This window comes from Acipenser ruthenus, chromosome 46 (assembly GCF_902713425.1).
Source record: "Acipenser ruthenus chromosome 46, fAciRut3.2 maternal haplotype, whole genome shotgun sequence".
Classification (NCBI taxonomy): Eukaryota; Metazoa; Chordata; class Actinopteri; order Acipenseriformes; family Acipenseridae; genus Acipenser; species Acipenser ruthenus.
In genome coordinates this window covers 7,098,719-7,118,756 of record NC_081234.1, presented here as the reverse complement: position 1 = coordinate 7,118,756, position 20,038 = coordinate 7,098,719, and the positions used below count along the sequence as shown (strand labels likewise).

Sequence of the window (20,038 nt, the reverse complement as noted above, 5' to 3'; positions counted from 1 at the left end):
TCGGCGACACACACACGATTCATTTTTCCATTTTGTTCAGGGAACTGCAAGAATCCACGTGTCATTTTCATTGGTCAATGTATTTAACGCACGTCAAAATCGGATCAAATCGAACTTGTTTCGATTCCAAACTTGACGCATCGCCGTTGTATGACAATTACAGACTCGGTGTGCAAGCTGCAGTAGGGAATGCACATGATCCTTCTTTTCTGTTTAGACGCACGTTGAATTCAGATGCGTTATCGGATCCAGTGTGCAATGGCCTTAACATTGGCTTGTAACACACTTCCTTCCTCACATTCGGTTACACAGAAATCCGCCGTGTTGTGCAGTACATTCGCACAGTTTAGCTTCTGGCATTTAATGCCAGCTCTGAAATACATTCAGATTGTATAAATACTTTTTCGAAGGATCTTCTAATATTGTATAAACTAAATAGCAACAGCATTGCTTTCTAACTGCATGCCCAGCTCCACTCGATGTAATACTGCACCCACAGTGCATTTCCTTCATTGGGAGGTGGGTTTACATCACCATTAAAAAGGGTTCATGTTTCAGTTGCACTGTCCCAGTTTTAAAGTCTTATGCAAGGCTTAAAATGGCAGATGCAAAATACTTTTCATTGTTGAAGCCAGCTTACAGATTTAAATAAGTTATGATTTACAACAACAACACAAGTTACCTCATAAGATTGTGATACTTTTCAATCCAATATACTGTATAAGCCTACATCCCTGTTTGCGTTGAAGCTAATAGACAGCGTGTGTTTATAGAGAGACTGCCAAATTGCTGACCATTGAGAAATGAAAAGATTCCTGTTTAATTATTCATGCATACTCCCAAGGCGAAACATTTTTTTGTCTTTACATTTTTTTGTCCAGCTTCCAGTTGCCTTTTAATCACAACCCTTGAAAATCAAGTTGAATTACCCAACAGTGTGTTAAGGTCATCCCTATTTTTATGTTCAAATAGTCAATATCACTGGTACATGTGCTTTGTCTTTGATCTATCTCGTGTGAACACAGTGAGATCATGTTCACTACATACAATGACAAACCAAGCATAAAGATTTGCAGCAATATATTGGTGTCTGGTCCATGGGCCATTTATTCTCTCAGTTAGCAGTTTCTTGGAATCAATTGTAAAAGTATCATGCATTAATCAATGAATACTATAGCATAGTACAAACTGTGTTTTAGCCATTATTGTAGATTAGAAATATTATTTTATATACAGTATGGGACCATATCAGTACTAGTCTGCTACTGCCTTGTGAATATTGAGCAATTTTAGTTCCAAAGGCTAGTTGTGCTATGAGTTTCTTCAATTTAATACTCGCACTGGTATTCCCCGTGGTATTTGGACATGTTTCACTGGCTAATACCAGGCACATATCTATTTCAGGGATTGGTTATATTGCGTGTTAGTTTAGCCATTGATCTTGCCAACCTTCTAAATTTAACTAGCCATCATAAAGAGTTGTTTGTTCAGAACTACAGAAGATCTTCAAAGTATTAAAGAAGAAAAAGCCACAGCTGGCTTTAGGTCAGAGATATCACTGGGGACGTTTTTTATTTATTGTCTTTACTTTATGTTACGTTTCACAATGCTTCAGAGACCAAGTGATGCTTATTTACAAAAGGAACACAAAAAGCAGGATTCCTTATTGAAGTCAATATTTTTTTACTAAAGTTTGCGTATAAAACAATGCCGAAACAGTATAAAAGGAATCAACAATGGTTAACTGTAAAATAATGCCAATGGAATAGCTGCAGTTTCTGTGGTGTTCCGCTTGTATTTATGAATCTGTGGTCATTTTTTATAGTTATAACTAGAGGCAGTCCCAATATTCGAGAAAATATGCAAAAAAAAAAAAAAAAAATGCTGAAATCTTAGACATCTGCAGAGTGAAAAATGTGAATCAAGTAAACATAATCATATCAAACAATGTATGGGTTAAGTACTTCCAATTTAATATATCAAGGATTTTTTGTCAGTAAAACCTTTAGAAACATCACATCACTTGAGACTTCTTATGGGGACACATTTTCAAACGAACTCCTACTTTTCATCTGTTAATTTAACAAAACTAGAACTGAACAACTAAGTTACATATTTTAGGTCACTATAGCAGTCTGTTTATGATAATTATGGTATTATGATGATTGATGTAGCTTCACAATATGGTGAATCTGTGGAAGACTGTGAATTCCGTGATTTCCAAAAAAATTCCATTATCTGCAGATTTGGCCTGCCTCTAGTTAGAACTAGAACTGTAATTAAGAAATAACTGGAAAACAGATTGTATTCAGACACATATGCAGGACTGAATTAGAGGCTGAAATGAACCTTTCAGGCTGAAAAGAGCCACATTGAAGACCAGATAACCCTTGGTAGTTCCAGTTTAATATTGAGTGGAAATTTTGGTCCCTTGCTTCCAATCCGTCTGTAGTTTTGATCGCTTTCTTTCATAGACCTGTATACAGGCATGTTAAAACAGGGAACCCCATTCAGAAGAGGGTAGATTAATCACTGTACATTTTGTTTTTATGCCATCAGGAATGGACCCTACTGCCGCAAAAGGAAACCACTGTACAGATACTGGGAAACCTTGCAACGCATGTCTGGATGCTGCAAAAGCCTGCAATTTAAACAACGACTGCAAAAAGCTGCGAAGCACCTACATCTCCACCTGCATGAAGCCCATCTCTCCAGCAGAACCCTGCAGCCGTCGAAAATGCCACAAGGCCCTAAGGCAGTTTTTTGATCGCGTGTCGACCGAGTACAGCTATCGGCTGCTTTTCTGCTCGTGCCAAGAACACGCGTGTGCCGAGAGACGAAGGCAGACGATCGTCCCCTCCTGTTCCTACGAGGAGAAAGTGAAACCCAACTGTCTGGATCTGAGAAACTTGTGCAGGACTGATCATCTATGCAGGTATTTGGATTTCTGTATCTTGAATGAACGTTCACTGAGTTTTGTAGTTATTACACAAATGAGGATGGCTGTGAAATAATAAGTACAATAACCATAGCACTGCAGGGACATTCCTGAAGTATTTAAAAAAACAAGTACATTGTATAGAAAATAAATATATTTAACTCTAAATTAAACTGCTGAATTCAGAGATGTACTTTCCTTTGATTAAGCATTTAGCAATTTGAAACAGTGCAGGCATGCTGTCGTTGGATTGTAACGAATGCAAGATAGATTCCAAAATGAGATACAGTAAAAGAATATATATATATACAGTGCCTTGCGAAAGTATTCGTCCCCCTTGAACTTTGCGACCTTTTGCCACATTTCAGGCTTCAAACATAAAGATATGAAACTGTAATTTTTTGTGAAGAATCAACAACAAGTGGGACACAATCATGAAGTGGAACGAAATTTATTGGATATTTCAAACTTTTTTAACAAATAAAAAACTGAAAAATTGGGCGTGCAAAATTATTCAGCCCCTTTACTTTCAGTGCAGCAAACTCTCTCCAGAAGTTCAGTGAGGATCTCTGAATGATCCAATGTTGACCTAAATGACTAATGATGATAAATAGAATCCACCTGTGTGTAATGAAGTCTCCGTATAAATGCACCTGCACTGTGATAGTCTCAGAGGTCCGTTTAAAGCGCAGAGAGCATCATGAAGAACAAAGAACACACCAGGCAGGTCCGAGATACTGTTGTGGAGAAGTTTAAAGCCGGATTTGGATACAAAAAGATTTCCCAAGCTTTAAACATCCCAAGGAGCACTGTGCAAGCGATAATATTGAAATGGAAGGAGTATCAGACCACTGCAAATCTACCAAGACCTGGCCGTCCCTCTAAACTTTCAGCTCATACAAGGAGAAGACTGATCAGAGATGCAGCCAAGAGGCCCATGATCACTCTGGATGAACTGCAGAGATCTACAGCTGAGGTGGGAGACTCTGTCCATAGGACAACAATCAGTCGTATACTGCACAAATCTGGCCTTTATGGAAGAGTGGCAAGAAGAAAGCCATTTCTTAAAGATATCCATAAAAAGTGTCGTTTACAGTTTGCCACAAGCCACCTGGGAGACACACCAAACATGTGGAAGAAGGTGCTCTGGTCAGATGAAACCAAAATCGAACTTTTTGGCAACAATGCAAAACGTTATGTTTGGCGTAAAAGCAACACAGCTCATCACCCTGAACACACCATCCCCACTGTCAAACATGGTGGTGGCAGCATCATGGTTTGGGCCTGCTTTTCTTCAGCAGGGACAGGGAAGATGGTTAAAATTGATGGGAAGATGGATGGAGCCAAATACAGGACCATTCTGGAAGAAAACCTGATGGAGTCTGCAAAAGACCTGAGACTGGGACGGAGATTTGTCTTCCAACAAGACAATGATCCAAAACATAAAGCAAAATCTACAATGGAATGGTTCACAAATAAACATATCCAGGTGTTAGAATGGCCAAGTCAAAGTCCAGACCTGAATCCAATCGAGAATCTGTGGAAAGAACTGAAAACTGCTGTTCACAAATGCTCTCCATCCAACCTCACTGAGCTCGAGCTGTTTTGCAAGGAGGAATGGGCCAAAATTTCAGTCTCTCGATGTGCAAAACTGATAGAGACATACCCCAAGCGACTTACAGCTGTAATCGCAGCAAAAGGTGGCGCTACAAAGTATTAACTTAATAATTTTGCACGCCCAATTTTTCTGTTTTTTATTTGTTAAAAAAGTTTGAAATATCCAATAAATTTCGTTCCACTTCATGATTGTGTCCCACTTGTTGTTGATTCTTCACAAAAAATTACAGTTTCATATCTTTATGTTTGAAGCATGAAATGTGGCAAAAGGTGGCAAAGTTCAAGGGGGCCGAATACTTTCGCAAGGCACTGTATATAGCAGCATCGAATATGAAAAATGATTTGATGATTTATCTTGCAATATATAAATAAGTATATAATCTTGTGCTCTTTTTCTGAATTCCTAAGTACTTACACAGCCAGCTTAAGTAATCCCTGTGGATCTTTTGTTCATCCTGTAACTACTTCCGAATGAATTCATGGGCCTAGGACTTAAAATGGTTCTGAATGGTTTTGACTTACCTTGGTGTAGTGTTTTTGTGACATACAACAAGCCAAGTTAATTACTGATGTGTCAGGGAAGCAAAATAGGCTGATCCCTGGAGCCAGCATTACAGTTCAGCCATCAACACCAGGCATAAGGCTATCTGCATCATCAGATGGCAGGAAACGCAGATGGATCACATTAGTTTAAAGTAAAAGAAGCTATGTCTTAGTTGCTGCTTATCCTGGTGAGACCTGAGTCCAATATCAGCATGAAGTTTTAACAGCTACTCTCATGTAATGGAAATAACGACATACAACAGGAACACAAAATCTTCCACATTAGGCCGTCGTCCATAGCAACAGCAGTCGTAAAAAGAGCCACCATAGCTGAGCTGCTGTATAGCTTTGGCCAAAAGTTTTGCATCACCTAGAATTTTAGGATTGAGACTAATATATGAACATAATTTAGAATTTTGTATTTCACATCATGTAATCAAAGTAAATGCAAAATGATACTGCAAAAGATTTTGAAGATGTTAGATTTTGAAATGTCACATTTTTTTACAGTTTTGTCAGTTTTTCATTAAGTGCAAAACGGTCTGCAATATGTTAACGTAACATTATTCAGCAGGTTTTACTGAACTGTATGAAGCAAAATTAGTTAATTATATAATAAGTTATTACCCAATAAGTTTGCTACGTGCTCCCAAGGAATTTTTGGTTTGTTTTTTTAATTTTCTGTCCAGCTTCCAGAAGCCTTTTAATTACAATAAATAGTATGAATAAGATCTGTTAGGCCAGTAAAAGTACTTAGAGAAAGTGTAGCAGTCTATCGAAAATGAGTAATTATTCTGTCCATTTCATGCTAGAAGCACGGTACAACCTATGTATTAGTGAGAAACAGTAAAGACAGGCGGTTTAATTGAGGGCATGGTGTTCAATTAAGCTAGACTGAAAGATCAGTCCATCTCTTTAATTGCACTTCAATGAGGTTTAATGGGGCACCCTTCACTTAACACCTGTCACCTCCCGAGCTCCAGCTTGGAAGTCTTTGTTGAGGAGCTTTCTCCTGAGTTCAGGAGCTGCTCTTTAAGTCCAGAAAGCTGGGTAACACTTAACACTGTGTCTCTAATTACTGTGTATTTACCTAGTAGTTAATAAATGTACGTGTACTTACACATTAATACAATGGTATTATGCATCGTTACAATGTACTTAAACGTGTGAATCTTTTTTTGCACTATATATGTAAGCACACAATTGTATCAGAAAAGGGTTGGGGTTAGGTTTAGAGTTAGGGTTACATCACTCAAAACAAATTACACATTAAGTACATTGTAACAATGCATAACAACATTGTAATTACTAAGTAACTACTATGTAAATACACAGTGATTATAGACACTTAATCACTAAATGTAAAGTGTTACCGACATTTGTAACCAAGCATAGATCAGCTAGATAGTGCTGACCCTTCTTTAAAGACACTTCTAGCTTATAAGAACATAAAGTTTACAAACGAGAGGAGGCCATTCAGTCCGTCTTGCTCGTTTGGTTGTTAGTAGCTTATTGATCCCAGAATCTCATCAAGCAGCTTCTTGAAGGATCCCAGGATGTCAGCTTTAACAACATAACTGTCAGGTTCAACAACATTTTGGTTCATATGCATATGTCAGATAACTAGAACTGAATAGCATACCATCCTGAGTGTGTTTTTTTTTGCATAACAATACAATCGGTACAGCCCATTTTACACAAATGCTACCTAATATACATACTATTGTATATTGTTTGTGTTTTTCCCCTCCAACAACAAAAGACACCAGTGACCGCTTATATTCTACCTTCTCAGAACCACTTGCAATCATTACCCCAAATTCTCTCTTTCTCAAGGGGGAGCTGGAAGACAGCCAAGCAGGAGGACGAATTCAAACACACAGCATTTCAGATAGCTTCAGATAAACAGCGAGGCATTGCTCATACATCATCCGAAACAGAAAATCATATATTGATCTATATGGATCAGAGATCTGCCAGTGCACTTTCTGAAGTATAGATTGGTAAACCCGACTATATTTGAACTGGGTCATTCTTTAATTATTTTCTGTGGTGTGGGGGAAGCTGGGAAGCCGGGCCCAAGGTCACAGCGCAATCTATTTGTTTGCTGTGGAGGTGCTGGTTGTAGGATAAGCAATAATCCTCAACAAAGCTTGGAAATGTCCACTTGCTTTTTCAGTAAAGGGCACAAGAAGAAGGCAAGGGCCATTACCTACTGATATTGTATCACTTTAGTGGGGATTACTGTCAAACATGACATTTACAATCATTTCACATTTAATAAAAAAATCGGCACTTTTTAGAATTACTACATTAAGTTTATATGCAGTATATATGCAAACATTTGTTGCTGTAAATGTCCATTTTGATACATCCACAGAATTAAGTTTTACATCTTTTGAAATTATAACAGAGTGCTCTCATTGTATTTTTTTTAAAAAAGACCACTGAACCAAAGCAGCTGCAGAAGAATGTTAACTGTTGCTAAATAGCAGCAGATTTATATAAAAGGAAAAAAACAAAACGTAAGTCATTAGAAAAATGGACCATTGCAATGCAATGCATTGTTTTCCCATTTCTGTGTTCAGTTTGAACAGCTAAGCTGTAAAGTAGGCCATCCCTAGATATGTGGACTGAACCTCATGGATCTACTCTGATCTGATTGTGCCAAAGCATATCAATGTTGCACAGGCTTCAGTGCAGTGTGCAACATCAATATGCTTCCCCCACCTCACTTCGCAATACAGCCTTGAGGAGTTTTTTGCTGGAATAGTTAGAAAACACAGCAGACAGCACAAGTGGCCTGGGGGACCTCTGTTCTAGTTAGACATGCCGATGGCATCAGATATTAAGGGTTAAAACTGGATACCTGTCAAGTAAAGAAAACAATTCTCTGCAGAGACAGGAACGTTAAAGGTACCAAGGAAAACAAGAAAAATGCCAAATGCTGGTGCATGGGCCATTTCCATCAGGAAGCTCTGAGTTTAATCCAATTCATGCCGCGACTGCTGATTACTAACAGTAGGAAGGAGACATGGGTCATTCGCTATCATTATGTGGTGAACTGTGAGTGGATCTTATGATGTTGCCAACTGCTTGACTGGCTTCTGATCTTTCTGTGTATTTCTTTTATCTTTTGCTGGTGTAGGAGCTTCTACAGAAAGTGTGTGCTAAGTCGTAATTGGAGTAAGCAGCTGGTTGGATCCCAGCTATCTGCATGCTGTTAGCTATTTTCTCTATAGCTATTTGTTTTTTTGTCTAATTAGGCAGGATTTACCTCACCTTCAGACAGGCAGATAACCAGTTAAATACTGCTTTTATTCCCTGCTGGTGATGCAGTGTGGAGGCAGTCATAGATCCGTATGTCACACACCAGAGTTTCTTTCTAAGGACATTCTTTAGCACAGGTTATTGAGTATGTCTGGATGGTATAGAGGTGGTCTGTCCTACACACAGGGGTTGCCGGTTGACAGTGTTCGCTTGCTCGCTGAACCCACCAGTCTGTTATTAATGAATTGCACTTCCCTTTTTCTGGGTGATGTTCATTTCATTCCCCCCTCTCACGTGACACTGGCACATCAACAATGCCGTTCATCCCATGTGTTTAATGGGCTGAAGCCGGGCTGTGCTCGCTCAAAAATGCGAGCACCCAAATCCGCCGTGCACACGCGCAGTAGCAGCCAGCCGTCAGCCAGGACAGTGATCAGGTGATCAGCGCGCATGTGCCAAGACAACAAAGGCTATAAATATGAGCAGCACGACTGTCTCTCCTCAGTCTTGCATGGTGTGTTACTTTGGGAAAGACAGAAGAGGTTTAAGCTGTTCGGCAATTTTTCATTGTTTTACAAAGAAAATGTTGTTAATTTACCGACCACTACTGCCTGTTAATCAGTTATTAAATATACTGTACAGTATATTTGTATTTTAATATTTATATATATATATATTTTTTACTTGTTTTAATCCTGTTGATAGCCGCACCTGGCTTTTTTTTCTAGGCGTTTTTAAATTACTATTTTTTTTTACTGTTTGTTTGTAGCTGATAAGTCTTTTATTATTTCTACATAAATTATCTGCTGGTTCCTGAAAATAAAATAAAAAACTACTAACTACTTCATTGTTAATTACAGTTTTTTTTTTTTCCTTTGGCCTTAATTGTGACTTCCATTTAAAGTCTTATTTTTTTCCTGTTCTTGGTCTTTGAACTTGGGATTTTTAGATTCAGGGACATTTAAATAAACACACCTTTCAATTTGGACCCCACCCCCTCACCTGCATCTGAGGTGTGAACACCCAAAAATTTTGTCCACCAGCCGCCACTGCCTACACAATACAGATGTACTCAATGGTATATAGAGAGATTTACATGCCCAGGCATTCCAGGGTGCGTCTCATTTAACATGAGCGTGTGGTTCTAATCAGTTTCCACAATGAAAAAAACACATTCAAACAAATACGTCTTCAATCTAGACATTGAATTATTTGGGCTTTCTTGATACCGGTTGAGACTGAACTTATTAGGCAAGGGATCAGGTAACATCTGGTAAAGATATGGAAACCAGCTGGGCTTGAAAATAAGATGGTTCAAGACCACGACAGACCTTCAAGAAAAACTTAAATGAAAAAATCTCATAGGAAGGCAGTTCGAGAAATGTAATCTAAGAATTCTGGCAGTAGTATTCTAAACATTGACTAACATCCTAGGATCTTCCCTAGTTAACACAGGCCTAAGTTTTCAAATGTTCCTCACATGATAAATGTAACAGAGCTAAGGTGGGCATCTAAATATATATAGAATTTTGAGTGCTGCATCCATTATGGGATGTATACACATTGGAGAGCTGCATCACTGTTTTTAAAAAATGCTTCAGTAAATAAATACATGCAAAGGTTTCCAGAAAGCTTTTGACAAAGTCCTGCATAAAAGATTAATTCTCAAACTGAATGCAGTAGGGATTCAAGGAAATGCATGCACATGGATTAGAGAGTGGTTAACACGTAGAAAACAGAAAGTACTGATTAGAGGAGAAACCTCAAACTTGAGCGAGGTAACCAGTGGTGTACCACAGGGATCAGTATTAGGTCCTCTGCTATTCCTAATCTACATTAATGATTTAGATTCTGGTATAGTAAGCAAACTTGTTAAATTTGCAGATGACACTAAAATAGGAGGAGTAGCAAACACTTTTGCAGCAGCAAAGGTCATTCAAAATGATCTAGACAGCATTCAGAACTGGGCAGACACATGACAAATTACATTTAATAGAGAAAAGTGTACGGTACTGCACGCAGGCAATACAAATGTGTATTATAAATATCATATGGGAGATACTGAAATTGAAGAAGGAATCTATGAAAAAGACCTAGGAGTTTATGTTGACTCAGAAATGTCTTCATCTAGACAATGTGGGGAAGCTATAAAAAAGGCCAACAAGGTGCTCAGATATATTGTGAAAAGCATTGAATTTAAATCAAGGGACGTAATGTTAAAACTTTACAATGCATTAGTAAGACCTCATCTAGAATATTGTGTTCAGTTCTGGTCACCTTGTTACAAAGGATATTGCTGCTCTATAAAGAGTGCAAAGAAGAATTATCCCGGGTTTAAAAGGCATGTCGTATGCAGACAGGCTCAAAGAATTGAATCTGTTCAGTCTTGAGCAAAGAAGACTACGCGGTGATCTGATTCAAGCATTCAAAATCCTAAAAAGGTATTGACAATGTCGACCCAGGGGACTTTTTCGACCTGAAAAAGAAACAAGGACCAGGGGTCACAAATGAAGATTAGATAAAGGGGCATTCAGAACAGAAAATAGGAGTCACTTTTTTACACAGAGAATTGTGAGGGTCTGGAATCAACTCCCCAATAATGTTGTTGAAGCTGACACCCTGGGATCCTCCAAGAAGCTGCTTGATGAGATTTTGGGATCAATAAGCTGCTAACAACCAAAGGAGCAAGATGGGCCGAATGGCCTCCTCTCATTTGTAAATTTTCTTATGTTCTTATGTTCTGAAACCTGTAGCGTAAATCTGTGAAAAACCTAAGTACCTAAGTACCTTGATTACTTATTCTCTTGTGGTGAAGTACAACCTGGGGCATTTTGTGTCATTGCTTTAATTTTTTTCTTTATTAAAAAGATCAGGTGGACTCACTTGGCAGGTTGACAGGAAGACTATAAGGTATCAATTAGTGTAGTGGCAGGTGTAAAATGGAAATCCTTTATAATTTTCTTGTTTCAATCACGGCAGTACTTAAGTCATCTATTCCTTTGTCTTCCTCTTTTGTCTTCCTTTTATCTCAAACTGTTGAGAGCATGTCAGACAAGACCTTTGTATTTAAGAAAAAAAGCTGTTTCTCCTACAAAAACCTCAGGACCAACATTCATTTTGTTGGTACTGTCACATGCACATGAGTGCAACACCTATTACGGGACAACTCAGACCAGGTTTTCACAAGGCCTTCTTGGCAATCAAAATCAAACCTCAGATTTGGCATGTGATTTGGATACCCTCCCATTCCATGCAAGTGTTGGCATACTTCAATACAATGCCCTATGTCCTATCGTTTGAGAATAGCCCAGAGGACAATGACCTGATAAACACTCTCTAAAAACAGATCATTCAAAGGCTACTACCCAGGCAACCCACATTACCAGAATCCAATGCCTGATGAAAATCTAAATTCAATCTGTTAGCTGTAAAACATATGATGCCTGGAGGACGAGCATATCGAAATGCAAAGCATTAGCTACCAACAACCACAGAAGACTAGGCGGACTCACTTGGCTTGAGATAGGATTGTGGGGTTTGCTGTTTGCTGTGTAAGCTTGTTTTCTTCTTTAGTATTTGGAAGAGGAAAAAAAATAGATTATCAGGGTTATTCTATAGCAGCAGTCTTTTACTGTTAATGGGAAACCCACAATATGTTGCTGTTTATATTGGATGCTATTACAGTGTCTCTATCCAAGCAATCATTGTGATGCATTTTCTGCTGCTTCTGCCCATTGCAGAGAGATGGCTATTAGAAGATCATCAAATACCAGCCTACTTCCCATCAATAGTCATAAAGTTTTGGAGCTAAAAACCATTGGTTTCCCATTATAGCTGAAAGAAATAGATAGCTACTCTGGGCATGCTGAAGATAACTGAGTTTTAACCATCAGACATTTTAAATGAATCCACTTTTCCAGAGCTTCCATTTTCTTCCCTATGAAGTGAGGGACTGCAATGAATGCAATGCTGTTTTGGTAACCTATAATTTAGCATGAAATGTCTGAGCTGTACTGCTGTGTTCAAACATGCAATACCTGCCAAAAGATATTGGGGCATAAATCCTTTTTACCTTACCCTTTTTACTACACTGAGACCCATTGCTAACCAAATACCTTGATGATCCTGAATTGTATTCCTTTTAACCTTTTCCTGTCTGAAGAAGGGCCTACATCTCAGCTACATCCCCCCACTTCCATCGTCTTATTTATTTATTTTTATCATCTATAAAACTTCTAAACATACAATCAAAATTCTTGGGTAAAACATACTATATAAGACACTCGATCGACAAATGTTTTGGCTATTGCTTTTTTTTCAGTGTACTGATTAACAACAGTATGTGGTGGCCTTTTTATTCAGCTAAGAAGGGGCACCCCTCTCTGTGAGAGAGTCAGTTGATGGGTGGTTGAGTAGGAGTAGGGTAGAGGTGTGAAAATGTAGGAAGGAGTTGGGGTGGGTGTGGTGCTTAGCCGTGTTCTTTTTGTTATGCTCTCTTTGTTTACTGTCTAAATGAGTGAGAAAAACTTTAACTCGTGTGAGTTAACAGTGTCATATCTGTACTGATATGCTATTCTGTTCTACTGTATTTATTCATCTGTACATATACTCCTAGTGATATAGATGTTTAATATAGTTGCTGTATTAAGTGGGAAGTTAATCAAATTGATTTTCTATTTAATGCCCAGGAGATATGTAATACATGATGCTGTGACTAAAGGGAATGAAGAGCACGTCTCCTGCGTCATTCCTAAAATTAACTATTCCAGTAATTCTTGTGAACCAAGCTTGTTAGCACAATTCTCAATAGTCTAACACTTAATTAACCTTTCATTAGCACATGCTATATATATATATATATATATATATATATATATGTGTGTGTGTGTAAATGTATTTTGTCATACAGTAGCAAAGGCCAAGTAACCAAAAAGGCATAAGGTGACACAAAGATGGCTTAGTTGAACAAGACACAATGGACCTAACACAGCCAACCTTCTATTAAGAAATACAATCGAGGCAGCTGATGAAAACTTGCCTTACAATACTTACATTAGAAATGGGAGAGGGGTGTATTTATGAATACAATACAGCATTATAATATATAGTAGACCCTGATATTGACGCAGTCATCTGAAATGTCTTTGTATCAGGTAGTTTGTATCAGATGGAAATGTCAGATTAGTGATACTGTTGAATTATTCTTATTTAATGGTATAGTATACTCTAATATAAAGGCTGATTCTAACTCACTCAGGGTCCTGTAGCCCAATTATTATATGATGCTAATATATAATTATAGTGAGAAAGAAGATCAGCTTATGTTTTACTACACCCCATACAGTATTCTATATAAACTGCTTATTCGTGTTCTGGGCTGTTGTTGGGTTCTTTAAGTCTAGAGCACAAACCACAGTCTTAGTTTTAAATAACTAGAAGCTAGGAAGCATCAATTCAGTGACGATCTACACATTTGATCAAATTAATTCCTATCCAGGTTTTGGATTACTACCAAGTGTGGGAGAATCAATTCAGTGGCAATCTTGAAAATTGATCAAATGAATTTCCGAAAAAGAACAGATTAGAATTTCTTTATCTACACACAGTCGGGAATGTACTGACCAAATTGTTTCAAATTACTGTAGTGATTGATTTGTGTGTGTGTGTGTGTTTTATATATGGTCCAAGATTTCAGATTTTTCAAATGTCTTCAACCAAGATAATGGACAATGCTGGAAATGGATTTGGCATCTATTAATGGTTTTTTCAAGTGATCTCTGCTATTTGTTGGCAGTTAGGGCAAGATGTTCAGAGAGCTGTATACAGTAAACCATAGTGAGTATACCTATACATCTAGTTTAGTCTTATCTGGAAAAAAAAGATGCATTGTGGCAAGAGGTTCCCAAAGCTAAAAATGCAATGATATAAACCACAGCTTTTTGGTTAACAGAGTTGTGTTAACAACCAGAGCTCTTAAATAGCCAGAAAACTGCAAACTCAAATAGGAGTGAAAAGCAGTTTAAAATAAGGTACAGCTTAAGTTTTTTTTTTTTTGCTTAACATTAACATTTGTGTATTTTGACAGTATTTACAGTACCACTAAGGCAACTGTTTCTCTTAATTTCTTTTCAACCCCTATACAGCCATTGGACAGTCCTAATCTAAACATCTATGCTAATAAGTTAGTTTAATACACCACTGGGACAGAGCGCGGTGGTATTTAGATCCACCACTATTTAGATCATTAAAATAGAGCTCAAGGTCTGTTTGCTGATAAAGGGCTGAACTATAGATCAACGTAGTAAACAGAGACCAAATATTTTCATTTTAGTGTAAAAATTAATTGTGAGACAACTTTAACAATTAATAGCAAGACTGAATGGGGAACGTACTGTACAAATGTATTTGTATTATTTTATAGAAGCAAATATACCAATGAATAAAACTGTAACATAACACATTGTTTAATAACCTGATTGTAGCCATAATACAACAGACTACAGTAATTAAAATTAAATGACTTATTGAGACTGGGCTAGCTTCGTCAGGGTGACATATTGGCCTTTTATTAAGGTAATTAGCTTTGGCAAGATAAACACTCGACTTCATCAAAAATGAATTGGGAATGAAGACCCAGTCTTGAATATGGCCTGCCCTTACTGAGGTTAAAGCCAAGTATGTTTGCATAAAATGGTGCACTTAAGAGCTAGCTCATTCCATCATATTGATTTTATTGCATAATTCAGATATTCGTTTATTTATATATTTGCAAAATGAGAGCCTAGAACGACTGAGAATTAAATAAAAAGCACCCTGTTCAGCTTTGTTATACCTCTAATATAGTGTTTTCTATTTTAGGTTTAATATTACAGCTGATCCACACAGTATCGCACAGGCCTGGGTTTAATGAAGGGCTTTACACTAAAAAGCAATGTGCACGTTTTTGTTCTTTTTCTGAAAGGTGCTGCAAAACTAGCGACAACCAACTCAGCAGACTTGATGTATGACTAATGTGTGGTTTTTTTTACCAGTTTTGCAACATTTACGTTCCATTTTACATTCTGGTGTAAAGGCCATGATAAATATGTCAACTTATAACTCTGCAATAGCTACACAGTCCTTTTCAGCAAATAACACATTATATAAATGATTCAGTAATGAAAACCATTTTAAGCTGATGTTTCTGTACCATTTTGCCCCTGTTTAGAGCTTCAACATGTGGGTCAAATAATTACAGATTATACAGCTGCAGAAATAATGTGAAGCTCTTTCTGGGCGTGCAAAAGGAAAGGGTGTGACAGATAACGTGTGCTGCTGGTTAAATAAAACCAACACTAAAAATCGACCTTGCATTGAATTCTGACTTCTGAAGCAATGAAATGTGAAGTATTAATAAAACAAATACTATTTTCTAAGACAATGGATCTCAGGGGTCCCCAGAGTAGCTAGCCAAGGAAAGGCATGCTGATGTGGTGTGCAGGGAGAGTCTTTGCATTGGCTCTGGCTCGTCTGTGGGTTATGGAGGCAAAATAGTCAAAGACTGTTTCTCCTCATGGCACTACAGCGGACCCTTTTGGCCAGGTACCCTGTGAGCTCAAAGCAGAATTGTAATTCTTGCACCCACTATTGTGACTAGAAACATTTTTTTTCCCCAGTTTAGCTTATCCCTGAATGCATGTTGATAAATAAATTTAAAAAAAAATACACCTGCAATTAGTAGTCATTTAAAGTAGGCAAGCCTAGTTTTGAAGCCTGTGGGAGTCATTAATACAGATGAATAAATAATGAATTGATAAATATTAAGTTTATTTACCAGTTTTCATAGGTATGATAATGGAAGGCATTTGTAACACAGAAGGCATCATAACACAGTATCATTCCAAGCACCTTGTTTTGTTCCAATTAACCATGCAAATCATGCACACTGCTACAAGTGATGTTAATTAAACAGAGCACTTACATGCCAGGTTCAAGATGATATCCCCCAATGACACGGCTCCATGAGGAATACACCAAAAACAACACCCCCCAATGTTCATTGTCTGAGAAAGAAAATACATTTTTAAGGGACTGTAAATAAATCATTAAGGGATTTTTTTCCACACATATTTATTTGATAATAAGGGTTGTACATGTTTTGCTTTTCTTATAATTCTGACTAGAATACAATTTCATTACAGCAGCTTTCCCTCCCTGAGAAAAAAAAAAACAGCTAGAGAACAAAAAGCATGCCTAATAAATAACTGGTGTTTGTAAGTAATAGAAATTAAGTAGAATTAATGAATCCTGCTCTACAGAAATTGGGGACACATGCATGCTAATGCATGGTTGAAAGTTTTCCATCTGTAGACGGAATTCCGCCAAAATGACCCATGTAGAAATGCAAAAAAAATGGGGAGGCGGGTGGGGTATGGAGTCCGGCGCAGTGTGTGCAAAGTGCGGAGCGAATCCTCACATGTTCGAAGCTCCATCACAGATGTATGCACTTCCAATAAGCAGTAAAATGGCTTATTATACTGTGATGAATGCAAACGCCATTTTCAACGTGAATGGCTGCAAAAGCACGACATTTGATGAGGACAACCTGTTTGCGGGACCAAAACATAGTCGTACCTGCCTGATTAGTTATGCCTAAACTGTCAAGTGGCCATCGATTAGTTTTGAACTGGATAGTAAGAGATGGAGTGACAGACCGAGAGAATGTGAGAAATGTGTACCGTACTTGCTGTTTAGTTTGAAGTGTATACTTACCGTTACTCTCTGCCTTCATTAGAAAATATATATACATTTTTAAAACTTCATGTTTACTTTGATATGTTCTACAAGTTCTACAAAAAACGTGCTAGACTGTAAATAATGTACATAAATATGTAATTTTTCAGGCTATGATGAGTGGCAATTTATTTCATGATCTATTTTAGCTAACGCTAATTCTTTTTCTAATAACGTTAGTAGTACATAGCTAGTATCCCCATTGGTAAATAAAACCCACCAAAGTTTTAACTGCAATGGAATTATAGTTACTTGAACAAACTCCAGCGAAGTGGGGTTAGATGGATGAGCTCCCGTTTTTTTTTTTAATACAATTTAGTCGTCACCGATTTTTTACTTTGTTTTTTCTCCCCAGTTTTTGTATACCCAATTATTATCTGTATCCTCAGCTCACCACTCACAACCCCCCCACCAACTCCAAAACGTGCTCCTTTCAATCCGCCATTTTTTGCACTACAGATCCACAGCGAGGCACCAGACCTGTAGTGCTGGAGGACAACACAGATCTGGCGGCTCCACTGCAGAACCACAGGCGCTCTATCGGCCACAGGGGTCAGTGATGCGCGGTGAACCGTGGATTCCCCTGCCAACCTAAGCCCTCCCTACCTGGGTGGCGCTTGGCCAATTGTGCGCCACCCCCTAGAACCCCCGCTCACAGTCGGCTGTGACATAGCCTGGATTCGAACCTGCGATGTCCAGGCTATAGGGCACATCCTGCACTCCACGCAGAGTGCTTTTACTGGATGTGCCACTCGGGAGCCTGAGATGGAAGCGCTCTGCACAGGAACTGCATATCAGCTGTGCTAACCGTATTGGAAATGTCTTTATCAGACTGAAGCATGTAGGTCGGGTCAACTGAGATTAGGTTCTCGTTTACAGTGGTGATTTGAGGGGCTGTGTAAGAGAATGGGCCACGGATTACTATGAATTTCAGTAGAACAGCTGTTACTTATATTGGGAGTCATGTGAATTTTGATTACAAATGTAATTATCTTTTTTTTTTTTTTTTTTTTTACAGTTTAATTGCTATTTGTACGTTGTTTACAATGGTAGTGGTTCCGAGTTATGTTGATACAATACTAAGTTTTTGTAACGTATTCTAAATTTGCCTTTACATGACCTTGAGCTGCTTTGAGCTTGTCTGGAGAATCTTTACAGCCTTCCTCGTTCCATTCAAATCATACATTTAAATAGACATTGATTAGTTGGGGCTTGCCAATTAATTGAATGGAAGGGGTAGGCTGTTGAATCACAGTACTCTTGACAAACTGAATGCAAGTTTAAAGCCAAGTAAAGGCTGATTTATTATAATACGTACATACAACTGACATTCAAAGCTACTCACTTTTCTAGGTCATATGTTAATATACTTATACTGGATACAGAGGGCATGCAATTGGTTTGCGCTTATTGAACAACAGCTCAGTACATCTCTCTCCCTCTGTCTCCCATCAGGTTTTTGTTCAGTCCACTGGATACGATAAATGAAAATGACCTTCAGGTTATTCTGTGGTGTTTGGGCTAATTTTGTAAATTTCTACTGTTTGGGTTTCACGGCATGCAGAATGTATTGCTTTGTCTAGCCACCGTGGCCAGGAGGATGCTTCAGCATGATGCCACAGTTCTATGAAGTTAGTCCAACATCCCTGCTGTTGTTTCTCTTGAAAGAGTTGTTAGTGAACCTGCCCGGGGGGGGGAGGAGGTGCTTTTGAAGATGGCACGCCTCAATAAACAAGAGAGGCATCATGCCAGTCTCACCTGGGATCATTAAAGGAACCCTGGACCTCAAAGGTCACTCTTCCTATCATGCTGGGAATATCATTAGCACTTTGAATTTTCACTGAAGTGGAAATGTAACTTTTTTGTTCTTTTCGTCAGGGGTACCGGTGAAGGTTTCAGATCATGTGTCGCATTTACCGTGTGAGGGTTTGGCGAGGCATAGAGAGCAGCAATAACATCTATAAAGTGTAAGGCCATCACATAGGCAGACAGGATGGCACAGGTTAAAATTCCTTATGGGAAATTAGTAACAGAAAACAATGAGATCATGATAAACCTTTACAACCATTGACAACCCAGTTCCACTCATGGTCTTTGACATGAGTCCTTCTCTCAGACCATAAACAAGAACTTGATCAGGTCTTGGTTTAAATCCATTGGACAACAGAAGAAACCCATTTGAGTATCATACTTGCTGCCTAAGAAACAGCCTCAAGCCTATTTTGTATTGTTCTGTCTTTGCCTTTGTCTACACTTCAAATACAACTGCATGAAAGAGTAAAGCTTCATTATTTCTCACTATTGAAAAAAGCTTCTGGACTTTTCTGGATTGCCTGCAGGTATTAAAGCCCTGGGCTTTCTCTCAGTTCTGGCACTAACTGCAACGTATATATTTTAGCTTTTTTTTGTTCTTAGCTTTAAAAAGGTGTTAATATATTCAAACTATATTAGCAAGGTGGAGATGAAACATGTATTTCCTTTATTCTGACATTTGTGACGTAGCCAAGGGGAGAAGATTTATTTCTGGAACAGCCACATTTTGAAAGATGCCACAGGGTGTGCACACAGTGCCCTGCTCATTACTTCTATTACTGCTGTATCAACAGTGATACATACACTGTTGTATGTCCCTTGTCAGTGAGATGAGGTTAAAAGCTCTATAACCACAAATGTAGAGGAGCCCGGCTCTTTTGCACAGTAGTTAAGGCGCACACTTGTGATGTGCGGGTTGCTGGTTCCTGCTCAGCTTCCGCCCTTTTACAGTTGCACTTATTCAAGTCATAATCATGAGGTCCAACCTTGCTTAGCTTCCGAGATGTCAATGAGGTACGATGACTGATATGTTCACTGTGAACATACTCCCCAAAGGAAGACACAAGCTTAAAAATATATATTTAA

General features: G+C 38.3%; 1 protein-coding gene across 1 annotated transcript in view; it reads left to right on the top strand.

Moving 5' to 3' along the window:
• Positions 1–20,038, top strand: part of LOC117971669 (GDNF family receptor alpha-2-like) — a 92,395-nt gene that overhangs the window by 49,651 nt on the left and 22,706 nt on the right. The window contains exon 4 of the mRNA XM_059013644.1: positions 2,560–2,935. Within this exon, the coding sequence (XP_058869627.1) occupies positions 2,560–2,935 (376 nt within the window). The remainder of the gene's footprint in view (positions 1–2,559; positions 2,936–20,038) is intronic.